The 15,469-nt window shown below is 37.0% G+C and overlaps 1 protein-coding gene across 4 annotated transcripts in view; it reads left to right on the top strand.

The window, feature by feature from the left end:
• LOC145991439 (phosphatidylinositol 3,4,5-trisphosphate 3-phosphatase TPTE2-like) overlaps positions 1-15,469 on the top strand; it is a 237,558-nt gene that overhangs the window by 175,600 nt on the left and 46,489 nt on the right. For 2 of the 4 annotated variants that reach the window (XM_083127445.1, XM_083127441.1), the window contains exons 2-3: positions 8,197-8,452; positions 13,405-13,596. In XM_083127445.1, the coding sequence (XP_082983571.1) occupies positions 8,232-8,452; positions 13,405-13,596 (413 nt within the window). In that variant the 5' untranslated portion in view covers positions 8,197-8,231. The other 2 variants (XM_083127442.1, XM_083127443.1) reach the window with 2 other exon arrangements.

Below are 15,469 nucleotides of genomic sequence, written 5' to 3' on the forward strand. Positions count from 1 at the left end.
CGCCAAGATTTGCATAAAAACAACTGCCCTGGCAAGGAATTTAATGTCCAATAGAAAAATAATTGAATATTTATTGAATAACAAACAAAAGTTAGATCCAATTAACGAAAAGTAAAGTTTCTGATTAATATTTTATGGATATTATCATTAGTTGTGTGCATAAATCTTTGGAACCTTTCAAAGCCGTATGAGCCAAATTCCTTGCCTTCCAATAAGTTCAGCGGAAATAATCATCGATTATATAACAAATGCTAAACAATTATATTTTGATTATTTACTTTTACTTCTTGGTAAGTCTTTCCTAAATACGTCCTTGATAATTAGGTATAATGTGAAGGCATGGGAAATATTCTATTTTAAAACAGCACACACGAATGTCCTGTAATTTAATACAAAATTTGCATAACTATTTTTTTCTTTGTTTTTCTTAGAATTTATGTTTTTTTTAAAACAGATTTTAAAAGCAGATAACAATTCTGAAACATATAAAGCTCTGGACTTCGTTCTGGGCTTATTTGGATTTAACGGAACAAAAAGTCAGGAGTTCGAAATGTGAACATTTCGAACAAAGATACGTCTATTCATTTTAATGCATGTTGAGATTAAAGGGGGTGAGGAGGATCTTGAGCCACCCCAACCAGGAATAATCATCTCCCATCCACTGGATATAGAAACCACATTATTGAATATATCATACTTATAGAGTTCCACTTCATTTCATTCTAATTTTAAATTCCCATAGCTACGCATAAAAATATATTTAAACAATTTATGGCAGATGTGTACCACATCCAATGTCTTTTAGAAGCCATGTATTTGGTAGGGGGGCGAAGACTTATTGGGATTTTCTGTTCTCAGATGGATCAAAAACCCTGATGGAATTGATATTCAACCTATACCTAAACCTTTGCGTTTGGTGCGGTGAATTTCGGTGAAGTCCGGAGGGCCCAATGAAGTTAAATCCACTCTCCTCACCTCCTTGCTGGGGCCCCCTGGGATCTTAGATCTTTCTAAGATGCGAAAGAGAGAGTGTGATGCGGAAAGTAATGGGAAACTACCGCATCTATTTTTCCCTAGAAAACTTGCAACTGAACATCGAACAGCATGGAGTTTGCAAGGAAAGACCTGCCCAAGGGCAGAAAAAAATGAATGAATGAATGAATGTATTTGGTATTTACTCAGACATCTGTAGGGCGTTGTATTAAAAAAGGAAAAAAACTGAGTTGAGATGGTTCCCGATCAACTCGTAAAAAGTCTAACTTTGAAATATTTGTGAAACATTTCACAAAGCATTTATTTGTTATATAATTAGCTGTACCTAATGTCACTCTTCAAGCAATGAAAGTACTATCATTACATACACAAAACCTAAATACTTCAGATGTCAGAGGAAGCAAGGAAAGGCATGCGCTCAAAAGTTTTTTTTTCGTTTCAATCTTTGGTGGACAAGGTTTCTTTTCGTATAGAGTAGTATTCAATGCAGATACATGCGTGTGTTTTAGGGTGACATGTCAATTTCTCGTTTATGTGAAAAGGTAAACTTTAATGTAAGCAAAAGCATGTGCGCGTCACAGTTAAAGATTTTCGCATCTTCAAAGAAAATCCAAAACACATTCTCACCTCGCCGGTCTCCGTAGCGGAGGGGTTAGCATAGCGCGCTTTGACGCCAGAGGTCCCAGGTTGGGCATGTGAGTATTCATCAATTTCATCATATCATCACCCATCTTTGCAATTAGCCAAAAGTGGCAGAAATGCGAAGTAAAATAAACCAAATAAATCAATTAAACATTCGCATCTCACTCAAAGACCTTGCGAATCCAATCCAAAATCTACCAATAGAACCTGCAGTGAGTTTCATTTAGCTCGTGCATTCATCTGACTAATGTAATTTTCTTACAGTTTAACTTTAGGGTATAACTTAAAATGGCTTTGTGTTTGTGTTGCATTCGATACCAAAATTAGATTTTAAGTAATTAATGTCTAATTATAAGTATACCTAATACATAGGTAAAAATAATTCCCCCCCTCTGAAAATATCGCAAATTGACCCTGTTTAAATGTCTAGGAAAAATTTCATTTCACCTAGGAATTATATCGCGATGCGATGAGTCAAGAATTGTCACAGCCTCATCTCGTCTCCTGTGTGGCGAGGTCCTTCTCGTTCATGTTTGTGTTTATTTTTGTTTCGGTTTCCACTGAGATGTTATTAAAATTTATTCTAGATTCACTTCATGCTCAGATCGGCTAATCGGGACTCTATTTTCAAAATCTCTTAATATATAGTAGGTTTAAGTATAGTTTTCCTAACACCCTCTTACAAAGTTATGATAAATATGGGTGAGGTACAGCAGTACATCGTACCCCCCAAGTTGGTATGTAGTGTCTCGTTCGTGTAAGTATTTCGTTTTGGAAAATTCCATTTTAAATATTCAAAAGAAAATGGGATCAGTCATATACTCTTCTGATGAAGATTTTTATCTTATCTTCGAATCGACGCGACCACTTCTTTAGAAAAGTGTACCCCCCTTACGCAAAGGAGCATTCGTCTGCAGCGTGATTGGCTGAGAGCAAGTCTGATTCCATCGTTCCACACACATTTTAAACAATTTTCATCTCCTTAAAGAGGTTTCCAAGAACTTAGGTCAATGAACTAACTAGTAGCAACCAGCAACCACAATGTAGTAGAATAAGTTTAGAATGGTTTGAATTTCTGTGGTAAGGAAGATAATGTTTAGACCTATAAGCTATAAATAATATAACTTTTTTTATTGGGTGAACTTAAAATAGGTTCTTTACAGCACCCCCTACAATGTACCCCTGTACCCCCCCCCCCGTTCCTGCGCCGCTGCTCAGAAATGCTTGATTGATTGAGTTTATTTTACTTGACTAATTTGCGAAGATGGGGATGGATGATGAAGTTGATGAATGGACATGCACAAACAACCAAGTCCGAGCGGGATTCGAACCTGGAACCCTTGGCGTCGCAGCGCGATGTGCTAACCACTGGGCCACAGGGTCCGGCTAAACTCAGAAATGCAAAGTACGAATCTTTCAATATATGATAGTATTTTTAAGAGTATTTCTTTCTATCTTCATTTTAAAATTTGTACGATGTAAATATTACAAACCATGGCACAAGAAGAAAATAACGGGGCTAAAACTTGGCAATCTTGGAACCAGGGTGGGCATCACAATCTACGTGAAGTTTACTAACCGAATGCCCTCTGCGGTTGCCCCACTGCACCCCCTTCCCCCGTAGTTGCTTTGAACTTGCATTGGCTTGAAAATACTTAATTTTCTTGAGTATAATATCGTTTAATAACGACGATAAGATTCCTCTATCCTAAATTTCTAGGTGAAAATATAATATGGACGTCTGGAAGGGAGGTAAGGATGGCGACATCTCTTCCTTGGAAACCGAATGTCAACCTAAAAGTACATTTTCAGACGTATAATTTGATTTCAGTCATAATAATTGACATTAATTATTATAATGGGGATGCAGAAATGCGATAATTTCAAATTCAAGAGGTGTTTTTTGAGTGGGCAACACTATTATCAAGATAATATGCACAATGGAAAAATACCTTAAATGTCCCTCAGTGGAAGAAATCGGCGGACGTCCATAATTAGGTAGACATTTTCCCGCTCTTGCCCCCCCCCCCTGTGCGCACGCCTATGTAACCAATGCACACCATATGTCCAACATAATTGCCCACCTTGAAAGAAAAGTCGGACAGGCAGTCGCCCACCTATCCTGTCCTGAAACCAGAGCTGGGAGAATTCCCTCTCTACTAATACGATCGTGAATATATGATTAATAATGTGTAGGGTATTCACATCGATCGCTATATATTTGAACACTGCTTACGAAGCAGTTCCTCGAATAGAAAAAGCTGGGATGGGGAGAAACCAAGGAGAAACCGATTTGGCAATGGGATATGTCCAATTGCTGGCAACACTGAGTGCATGGAGGAGTGTTTAAAATACTCGCATCACGTCCTGTGTGAATCATAGGTATTCTGTACCGCCCCTTTCCTTTGTGGTACCGGTCGGTATGACGAGGAAGACGGATACATGACAAATCGTAAGTTTGATACTACTGGTCTTAAATTGTAACGAAGAGCTTAGAAATTATAGTCGGGTAAAGTATTGGAGTGCATTTTTAACTATTGACCTCAACCCTGTGCGATGAAGTTTTGATTACTAAGCTATATTTTTTGTATTTGATTGTTTCCTACACAAGTACTTTCGATATTGGGTAAAAGGAATGCTTCATTGAAAGCGCACACTAAATGTCAAACTCTTTCTCCTAGTACAACCTAACCTAATGTAAATTGTTCAGTGACAGGCTTGATTATATCAGTCCTGCCAAATCATGAATGGGGAATTTTCAAAAGGGTTGAAAACGACAACGCGACAACAACAATCGTGGATAATTTGAATGTAAGGAGCAGTGCTCGAAGTGGGGGGGGGGGACGGGGCTGTCCCTCCTTAGAATAATTTGTATAGACATCCCCGACTCCATGTTGATCCATACAAGCAACCCTCCCAGCTAAGAATTTTTCATTTCGGGCATCGAACAAGGGACACAAAGTAGTGAACTGTCGCCTTGTAATCAAGGGTTCCCAGGTTTGATACCTGATGAAGGCAAATGTTGGTGCGGGTTCCACGTAAAACTGTAGGCTCAGTCTCAGTTAGCCTATCTGTGAATAAAGAGGACTTAAAACATAAATTTATCAGTGTTCCAATACTGTTTTGATTGTTTTTTCAACAATCATTTTACATACGTGTTAATCCAGATGACCCCACCTCCCAAACATCCATTGTGGATAAACGTCAAATTTTACACTTTTGCTGACATTCAGAGAAAGTTCGTTAGGTTTAGTCTTTCTCAAAATAAAGGGTCCGTGGTATATCTGTCCACCCTTAATAATTCTACTTTTTAAATTTTATGGTTGAAAATTAGGTATTTGGGAGTACATTTTAGATTTTTTCAATACAGTAATGTGTTTAGAGAATTACAAAGGGTTGAAGATGCCAGATGAGGTTTCATATGATATGATTTATTTCATTCCGTTGACCATTGTACAGTGGTTGTTTTCCACACATGATATGGAACATGTCAGTACATTAGATTACAGTTAATAATTATTTTCAAATAGGTACAAGTATAAATGCATGTGAAGATGTTATACATAACACTTTAAAAACAATGATACATTATAATTGATTTCATTAAGGATTCTTGGAGTTCTTGCTCTTGCTAATTTTAGTTACAAGGTACGTTTACATTAATTTACATCCACATAATAGATAAAATCAATACATATATAACATGTCCTAGGAGTTCATTTAAGATGTGACAATTTGCAATTTATTGTCAGGTACTCTTTAACAATAAAAGCAATGCTCTAGTAGGTAATTTTTACATGATTTTTATATGAGGTAGCTGATTGTATTGTTTTTAAGTCACTTGGAAGATTATTGAAACAGTGAACAACCATGTATTTTGGTCCTTTCTCAAATAATATGGTGTTGTATGATGGTATCGTGAGGTTGCTGCCATTCCTTGATGTGAGGAGTTGTTACATTTGAAGGAATTGTTTGTCTGTTTTTATATACTTCATCTACAAGCAAGGTGAGGGTAATATGCCTAAGTTTTTAAACAGTTTTCTGCAGGGTGTATTTCTATTATCTCCTGCTATTATTCTGACAATTTTCTTCTGCAGCCAAAAAAAAAAAAAAAAATTTAGTATGCTAATAAAGATTGAAACATGGTGAAATATACAGAGTCGAAGCATCTGGTCATCGGGAGATGCGGCGATGACCAAGCAAGATAATAAAAATATTGCATTTTAAATATTTTAGAGAAGAAGTAAAAAGAAAATTTGAGAATACTTCCAACCGACAGCATGAAACAGCTTGAAATATGCAAGAGATTTGCTAATCTTAGCACATTGAAATGAGGGCCCAGTAATACCCCTCGTGCTGAACCCCCCATCGAGTTGTTAGAAGCCTCAGCTCATCGCAGAAACCGTTCGAATCCCTTTGGTCTCTGCCAGTGTCGAGAACACCCGAATGCTTCCGAGCAGGCAGACCTGGGTCATAACAGGCCCATTTTTTTTAGCCCCCAACCCCATGTTTACAACCATGGCAGGGTTTCTCTGGAGCCATTAAGGTTATTCTGCATGTCCAGTGGCATGCTCAAGGAGGGGTTGGTGAGGGTCATAATTCCAGCTTTGGCTCAATATTCTAACAAAAAAAAAAAAAAGAGGAAAAGATGGCAAAATGAGAAATTGAGGAATGACTACAGTAAAATACACGTAACCCCCCTCCCTGCTTCGAAAATCCAGGGCACGCCAGTGTGAATGTCTGCTATTTCCACTTGTTAAGAGGAAAAGCACATATTGAATGATATGAAATCAAATATGCTTTTCTTTATCAAAACAACCACTGGAGGCGGACCATAAAGGTTCTTACCTTTAAACGTGACAAGTGAGGTGATTGCATTTCAGTTTCAATCATATTTAATAATTCTCATCGTGTGGAATAGAATTATGTCCTTTGTAGTCATATGGTCTGTGGTATGAGCTTTTACATTGAATTGGCAGTGACCTTTGTGTTTATTGCAGAGAAATATTGTACCTGCCCCCTCTCTGTTAAAAGATGGACCCTGATGTTTGGCAAATCTTGCGATGACTACGTAAAGATGTCACGCTTTGCCACTGGAAATATAGTATTTTCAATGTTTCTAAGTTTGAAATCTTATTATGTATTATTCTTGGCCTACGTCACATAATGTAAGTGTATTGTAAATGACATACAGTGACAGACGCCGTATAAAAGACCCTATACTTTGGGAGGAGGCAGTTCTGGCTGCCTAACCTGACCATAAAGCAATGGTGGTAGCCAGTGGCAGCAAATTAACTTGTATTTACCACTTGCACTTTAATAATATTCTGAGTCAAGGTTAGAAACTAGATGTATCTCACCTAAGCACCAACATTGAACAACTAGATACCAACTTAAATACCAAAAGCAAATTTTCAGAAGCAAACATAGGATCCCTGCTTGACAAGCAACACAGCTGCTACACCAGGAAGTTGGTTGGGTTCTAAGACTCATTGGCATTACCAGGCATATTTGTTTGGTTAATATTAAATTGATTATGTACTAAAAAATCAATAGCACATTATTATTATTATCAGCTAATGGTGTGAGATGGGGTAAGTAGAGCAAGTGGGATATCCCCGTATTTTTTTTGTATTGTTTCATTATGGAATATCTGGCAACACATTTACAGTAGTACATCTGGAAAACATTATGACACTGTTTTAATGCATGTTAGAAGAGGATAAGCTTAGTCAGTTATGCTTTTGTAGGCCAGCCTCTGTGGAGGAGTGGTTAGCACAACTTACTACGATACCAGGAGTTCCAGGTTTGAATCCTGACCTGGGCGTGGGTGTTCTTTGTGAGTGTCCCTTCATGAGTTTCATCATTACTCATCCTCATGTTTGCGATTTGATCAAAGTAGCATTAAAGTGAAGTGAAATAAACAAAATCGATCAATCAGTTATGCTTTTGTAAACATATTCAAGACACTTAAGATTGTTAATACAGTTACATTGTAGTGATATTATATTAATAACTTGTATGGCACTTTCTGAGTAAAACTGACTACAAACAATAATATACCATTGGATTCCATAGAAAAAATGTGAAATTCCTTGTTTGAAAATTTGAAACTATTGTTTCTGGTCAATTTAAGTTGAATGGGATGTTGGGGTACAGGCAGGTGACCATTTTGTCTTTAAAAATTAATTGTTAAATTATTGACATTATATTTCACAAAGTGTGCTTGTTCTAAATGAAGTATAACTAACTATTTGCTGGCTGTTTGGCACTTTTGCCACTACTAAGTCGGAGGTCCCAGGTTCAAAGCCTGATTAAGGCATTTTTGTATCATGTATCATTCATTATGGTGAACAACCCAAGAGATGGAGGTGGGAAAGTGACCAAAAATAAAGAACATAAAATAATAATAATAGGCAAACCATTTATCATTGCTGTGACTGAAATTAAGGCTCTCTGTCCATGGCAAAATTTCTTGTGGAATTCTTCATATCAGACTATAATAATTTATTTTCATGTTGTCTCATCCCTTGAATATATTAATTTTTTTTACTCTTGCAGGAGCTTTTGAACCAGAAATGCTCTCATAAGCAAAGATGCTACCAAGGGACAATGAAGTGACATTGGAGGAGGGGAATCTGCCAGTTACCGCAAGCGAAGTCACTTTGAATGCACGTGTACTCTCAGCAGAAGATACATTGAAAAATGTCAAATCCTTTCTTGGCAGAACTGACTCTGTGATTCTGCAAACCGATGGTGTTATTGAAGACACAGGCATTACATTTGAAGATGATGATGATGATGCCAATGCTCCTTGGTGAGTGTTGTAAAAATATACATCTTCATTTAAATTCTAGTGAAAACGTTTTCAACGGTTATTTTAATTTAGAACAGGGATGCTATAGTTTTTATCATGGGTTGCGAATAGCCTTTGTCCCACATCGTGGCTGTATGATGCTTTGGGCTATTGGACAGGCCCGTACCCAGGATTTTTTTGAGGGTGGGCAAGCTCGAAACCTTGGTTTATATATATATATAAATTGTCATGAAATATGTCAATTATTAAATAATTAATTTATATCTTATTTATATTTATAAACATATATAAGTAAATTAATTTGCTACATTTATAACTAGCAAATTAATTCCTTTAACGACTGGTTCAAAATGTCAAGAAATTAGAAGATAGGTGAAATGTTTTTAATAAGTACTAGATATTATTTAATTATTGCCTTTTTTTAAAACTGATAATTAAATTTTCATACTTGTTGTGTTATGTTTTTATAATGGTGTAAATTTATTAATGGTCTCTCTAAAGGAAATATTTCCGTATCAGAGTTGTAGAGAGATTTCAGCACCCAGGACGAGAATGATTTTCGCACCCCCTGCACCGAATTTGCACCCCCCTACCTAGATGTAGCTGGCATACTTAGACATTGTAGAAATTTTACGTACTTATTCTATTCCGTTGAATCGGATGAAAAGAAAACTTAGCATTCAACAAATGTGGCTAATAAAAGAACAGTTGGTTGTGCATCCCACACCATCTTCATTGAAGCAGTGTGTGTTATTGTTCACATCTGTAAAATCGATTGCAAATTAAAGACAACTAGTTGGAGGGACAAAAAATGAGAAACTTTAAGAAGACATTAGTTTCCTATTAAATTAACATGTAAGTGCTATGTTTTATTCTCAACGAAAGGAGGTGAGAAATGTAGGAGAAATGACAGGTCGGTCTAATTTCTATTTTCCACGGGCCTAGTGTAACGGTCCCTTGGAGCGTAAGGGTCGTTACATGGGGTACGTAGCTACAACACTTAAGGACTCTAAAATATAAAACATTATCATGTATCTTATGGTTTATTAGACAGAGTTCTTACATTTGTTAGAGTATTACTATGTTTCTATCCTAAACTAGCTAAGTCACTAATATCTCTGCTGGAGACTATCCAAGATTTAGGCTAAGTCAAAATAAAGTGAAGTCCATTTACCTTACTCAGAGGTATTTTCTGGTGCAGTCTGGCGTCGAGCAGCAACTTCTCTGGACTGGCCTCCTGTTCCTTATTTGGGGGGGTTTTTATAACAAAGTGTCTTCCTGTCCTTTGGCTTACCAGTGACCCTTTCAAAGTCATTTCGATCTCAGTGGCTCTTTGTACATAAGTCCATTTCCTCAATAGCTCATGATGGGTAATCACCCGATTCCCATATTTAGTCCTAGAGCAATTATCCATATTTGGAAATCATGAGATCACGGTTTTCCTTGTTTCAGAGAACCTTGAAGTTGTTTACTAATAGTTCACCCTTTTATGGGTTAGCCACTCCTCTTTATTCCAATCATTGGCCTTTGGCCAATGAATTGGACTTATCCTCTTCCCATGCCGTTTGATTCGCCAAGAGACAGAGACTGTATGCTTTCGTGGTGGCACGCTGATTTGCGCATAATAAACTAGACTTCCAGTATTGTTAAGACTAGCACCAAGTCAAATACCATGAGTTCAGATATTTTATGAAATATAAAATGTATTTTATATCAATCTGGTTTGTTGTAAGGGATGGTTGAAAATCCATCCGTTACACTAGGGTGACAATGACAACCACCTTCGCAGCTACGGCTCCATTTCTTACTAGTCCAATTTGGTATAATTTTAAAATCTTATCTATGACTGTAGAAGTACGTTTTTACCCCATGCTGATCAGCCCTAAAGAGAGAGAGAACAAGAGATGTATGCAACATTCACACACAGGCTGACATCATTCTTTGTTATTCCTTCTTTGTATGTGTTTATAATGTTATTCTTAGAAAAGTATGTTTGAAGTCCAAACTTATTACTTTTTTTTTTTTGTTTTGTTTTGTTACAACACAAACTCTTACCCTCGGAAAATTTTTATGGGGGGAAAAATTTTAATAGAACAAGATCGTTGGTGGGAAGGTGGGGGATCCCCATTCTGCCATGGGAATTCATACCCTTAATGTGACCCCCAACGCTATGGAATTATCCTTATAATGAAGAACATGTCTGAATGTGAATTAATCACAAAAAGAGGACATTTGCTCATCAAGACTGCAGTTCGAAAAAAGTCAAAACGGGGAGTAAATATGGTGAACTGTCCCAACCAAATTGGAACATTTAGTAGAATCGCATAAATGGTTATAAAACTAAAATTACTAAATATAGTAGACTGCAGACTTCTGGAGTCTGCCTCTCCCTCCAGAGACAACATGTATACAAGAAGAAAATCTAAATTCTTGCAAAATCTTAAAAATTATCCATGTTGTTTTTTTAGGTTTGCATCAACATATTTCATGGCTCGAGGAGGGGGGGCATGGTCCCCCTGCTATGGGATGTTTCCTGGGGGAAACGTAACAACATTTCTCCCGAGATTTCGGCCAGTGTATGAGACTGGTGGATATCCACCATTGTGAGAAAATTGGGGAGCTATGCATGCATAGCATAACCAACCCAGTCATGGATACCTGGGTGGGTTTCAGAGTCATTCCTTCTCTCTTGTAATGTGAAATATGTAATAATAAATTTGCTTCACTAGCATTGTAAATATAATTTGTAAAAGTATAGTACACTGTTCTTAAGGCTCGGCTGGACCTTTGGCATGCAAATGGGCGAATTTTTTTCAAATTTTCCTCTCCAATCGAAAAACTTCTTGGATATTTCAAAATATGAAACATTACATCAGCTTAGAATTCCTTCTAGAGCATTGACGTGAATTTTCATGTAGTTTTCTTTCATTGTTGTCTAGACTTATGTAATCAGAAAACTATTGATAATATCTAGACAACAATGAAAGAAAACTACATGAAAATTCACGTCAGTGCTCTAGAAGGAATTCAAAGCTGATGTAATGTTTCATATTTTGAAATATCCAAGAAGTTTTTCGAATGGAGAGGAAAATTTGAAAAAATTTGCCCATTTGCATGCCAAAGGTTCGGCCGAGCCTTAACAAACATGCATTTGAATAATTTATTTCATTATTTGCATGCCTCTTTGGAATAATAAAGATAATCATAATGTACTAGAACAGTATGGACTTTGTTGATTGATTGATTGAATTTGAAATTTTTGGTGCATCATCTGTAAGGCTATTTTGCACCTGCCAGATTATACGGGTCCAGCCCCCTACCATAACTAAAATATACAGGGTTGCTACGAGTCTGGAAAACAGGGAAATGTCAGTAAAAATCAGGGAATTTTGTAGATCGTCTGGAATTTACATGCATTTTGGAGTCTGCAAGAGAGAAAGTTGCAAAATGAACAAGCAGTTCATTTCCACTTCTGGATTCGGTTCTTGTGATTCCACTCCCAAAAAAAAGATTCAGTTTAGAAACTTTTTCTTTTATTCTTATGTTTCTCAGTCTTGTGCAGTCTTATGGTTCCTTTGAATTTCTGTAATAATTTTTAACTTTTATAATACTAGATACTAGAAAGAATATCAAAGTAAAACTTGCAGTCCAGATATCTGATTGATAACTAAAGTACATTGACAATATGATCATAATTATCGGAAAGGTTGGTGAAGATGAGGTTATCGTCTATTATTTTAAAAATCTTAGTCTTGTTGGCATTTCCTATAGAATTCCTATATGCAATAAAAATTTCTCCAAATGCTGTGTACTTATAAATGTAAGCAAGAAGTGTCTGAGGACTAAAACATTCTGACTTGCATTAAAAGCTGAGGCTGTAAAAGGACACTCAGCACACAAGGACAAGACACACACAGTCCTACAGAGTATTATACTGGTTGTAGGTGCAGACGCCAGAGCCTCGTTAGTCTACAAAATGCAGTTAGGGTGTACTATGTGGAAGTGAGGTTGACAATTGAGTGTACTATGTGGAAGGGTCACCCCTTGCACCCCAGTTTGGACTTGACCTATATGCTCAGTCATAGGAACAAAGTGTGAGATTGTGTAGTGTTTCAAAAATTTTACACTGGTAATAATACATGCAGTGTAAAAAAGTAAAGTGTTCCCCTGTGCATAGCACCACGCCATGAAGGCGTATAGGGGGTGTGGGGGTAACGCCCCACACTTTCTTGATCCGGTCGTGAGTGGGGGTGATGTGATCAGCATCACGCCCCTGACCGCCTTTACCCCCCAGGGTTTCCCCCAGGTACCCATGTTATTCGACGCTGGGTGGGTGCCGGGGCCGCTTCCACCGTTAGAAAAGTTCCCGGATTTGAACCGGCCGGGGATCGAACCCGGGACCTTGAGCATGGTAGTCAGACGCGTTACCGACTGAGCCACCGCGGCCACTAATACATGCAGTGTAAGTGACAGAACTAGCTTGGTAGTTCAGTAGTAGAGGAATGGCTTGGAATACCCAAGATAAAATATTGTTTTTTATTCTGTTCTCACGATTATGCATGTCTTGTGTGTGTGCAAGAAAATAGATGAAATTCTGTGAAGTGTTATAATTTTATTGAGGGCAGAGAGGGGAGGGAAATGGTAATGGACATTGTTTTCATGCTTTATTCAAGTCATTGACTTCAAACATATTGGAACGTTAATTTTTAAATATTAAATTGACATATTTTACTGTAGCAGCATATAATGCACTTTGAGATATTGAGAACTTGTAACTTTTTTAAAAAAATATTTATGCATTATACCAGTACTTTGTGAATGTCTTGGTTTTGATGCATTAATTGTTCATTATTTCTTCTTTCTATAATTGTGGTTTTGTTAATATCTAAAACTCATTAAATATTATTTATATTCATGTTTTTTTGAGATAATGAAGTTGATTTTTTTTGCAGGTATAGCAGAAGAAAGTTACGTAGAATAATTGAAGGTCTTGCAGTGCGTGTTTTCACATTTCTTCTCCTTTTTATTTATATTGGTGCTTCGATCTACAATATAGCATCTCCGTATGATGCATTTATTATAATAGACTTTTGCATTTCCATGTATTTTATGATTGAGGTTTCAGTGAGGCTTTATGCATTAGGGTAAGTATCATGGACAGAAGTTTATATATATTTTCCAATCCTTGCTTGTTTTAAATGTTTGGTAATGCATGATGCTTTTTATGCTGCATATTGAATTTTTCTTAGTGTTTCATCACTTAATTCATACAAAATTTAATATAGATTAGATTTATTATGTGTTGATAAAGACAAGTATGATGCATCAAAACATTGAGAAAGTAAATTATCAGCCACAATAAGTAATGTGAGTAGTTAACTATTGTCCTGTCCATAGTAAAATGTATAACTTGCAAATATTTTCTTTTTTGCATGGATAATATATTTCATTACCAATTGCTCATTATAAATATTTGAAATTTTTGTGAAACCCAGAAATAAGCAACTTATGGAATGTTATTTTTCCAGTTACTCAGTGGGTAGCATGACAACAAAATAATTGCAAAGAAATATTTTCTGATATCACAAGCAGTGCAACCATCGAAGTAATGTGTTTCTGCACGTATGTGATTATACAGTGCTTTTCACAGTCAAGTCACTGATGGAGTGGCGGTAGCATGCTGAACAGTGAGAGCATGTCTGCCAGCATTTAGACCCACAGCTTTACAGTGACCTTGGCACTGAATGCATGAGTGCTTCAGTATCTAGATAGCTGGTGTCCAGTTTGCATGTGTTTGTGAAGTGTTAATAAGTGTTTTAGATTGTTTTGTTGTAAGTTTACGTAGCACTGGTGCTTTTCTGCAGTATAATAATGCCATGTTATCTGTGCAATTTATATGTACGACTCTTACGTCATTACAAATTCTTGTAGAGAAGTTAGAACACACTTTTGCAGCAGAATTCCCAGAAGTACATGTACCACACTGACGGTGTTCGGAAACTTGTGAACAAATTTAGGGAAACAGGGGCTGTTCTTGGTAGTCGAGCACAGATACACGACAGAACTAAAGAAGCAGTGTTGCTAATGGAGCAGATAGAAAAATCGCTGCAGTGCGCCGATGCACAGCTGTTACGTACAACAAGGAAATTATAGAATTCAGGTCTATCTAACGTTGAGTTTTAAACGTCATGCATTATACCAGGACTAGGATTAATATGTACTAACAAGTGGCTTTGTATGTAGCTACATACATATGGACTAAAAATTCGCAAAATATGAACTAACACATACGTAAAATTACCAAAAATGCTGCAAAGAAGACTTCTTCATACGATTCCTTATTTGAGTGATTTCAAACAAAATAAAAAAAAAAAAATTCATTGCATTAATGCAGTGGTGGCGTTCTAACTGTTCACTCCCAAAACCCGTATACACTGGTACGGAACCGCAACGGCAGATAACAACATGCCAACGTGTTAAACCGCGACAATTGGACCACAACACTCCTCCTCAAGCAGTATTATTATTTCCTCTCTGTGATCGGCGAAAGTCGGTTGCCTTTGTTCTACATTTACAACGATGCCGGCTTCCACAACAATAACAAGTACATATACTGCCACTAGACGATAAGCTGCGTGGCTTTTTCTTTGCTATGAACCAGGGCTTTTCCTCCCTGGGCGGTGGCGGCAGATGTTGCTCCATTTCGACCCCCCCCCCCTCTCGCCATTACGCAGCAACGGGAAATTGAAAATCAATATATTCCTAAGTAAAACATCAAAATATAAAATAAATAATGAGACTTCTTATGCTATTTCAATACTATTAAGCGCAAAAGAATATCTCGCTCGACCACAGTTTTCAATAGGCTTATTTTTTTCTTCTCTTCAAATTTTGCCGCCCTGGCCGGTGGCACGGTTTGCCCTCCCCTTCTGCCGGCCCTGCTATGAACTTGGTCACCCATCAAAGAATGTCAATTTTAACACAGAAAACACCTCTTCCTCCACCTAAATCCCATCT

The sequence above is a fragment of the Lepisma saccharinum genome, chromosome 8 (assembly GCF_977018435.1).
Source record: "Lepisma saccharinum chromosome 8, izLepSacc3.1, whole genome shotgun sequence".
Lineage (NCBI taxonomy): Eukaryota > Metazoa > Arthropoda > Insecta > Zygentoma > Lepismatidae > Lepisma > Lepisma saccharinum.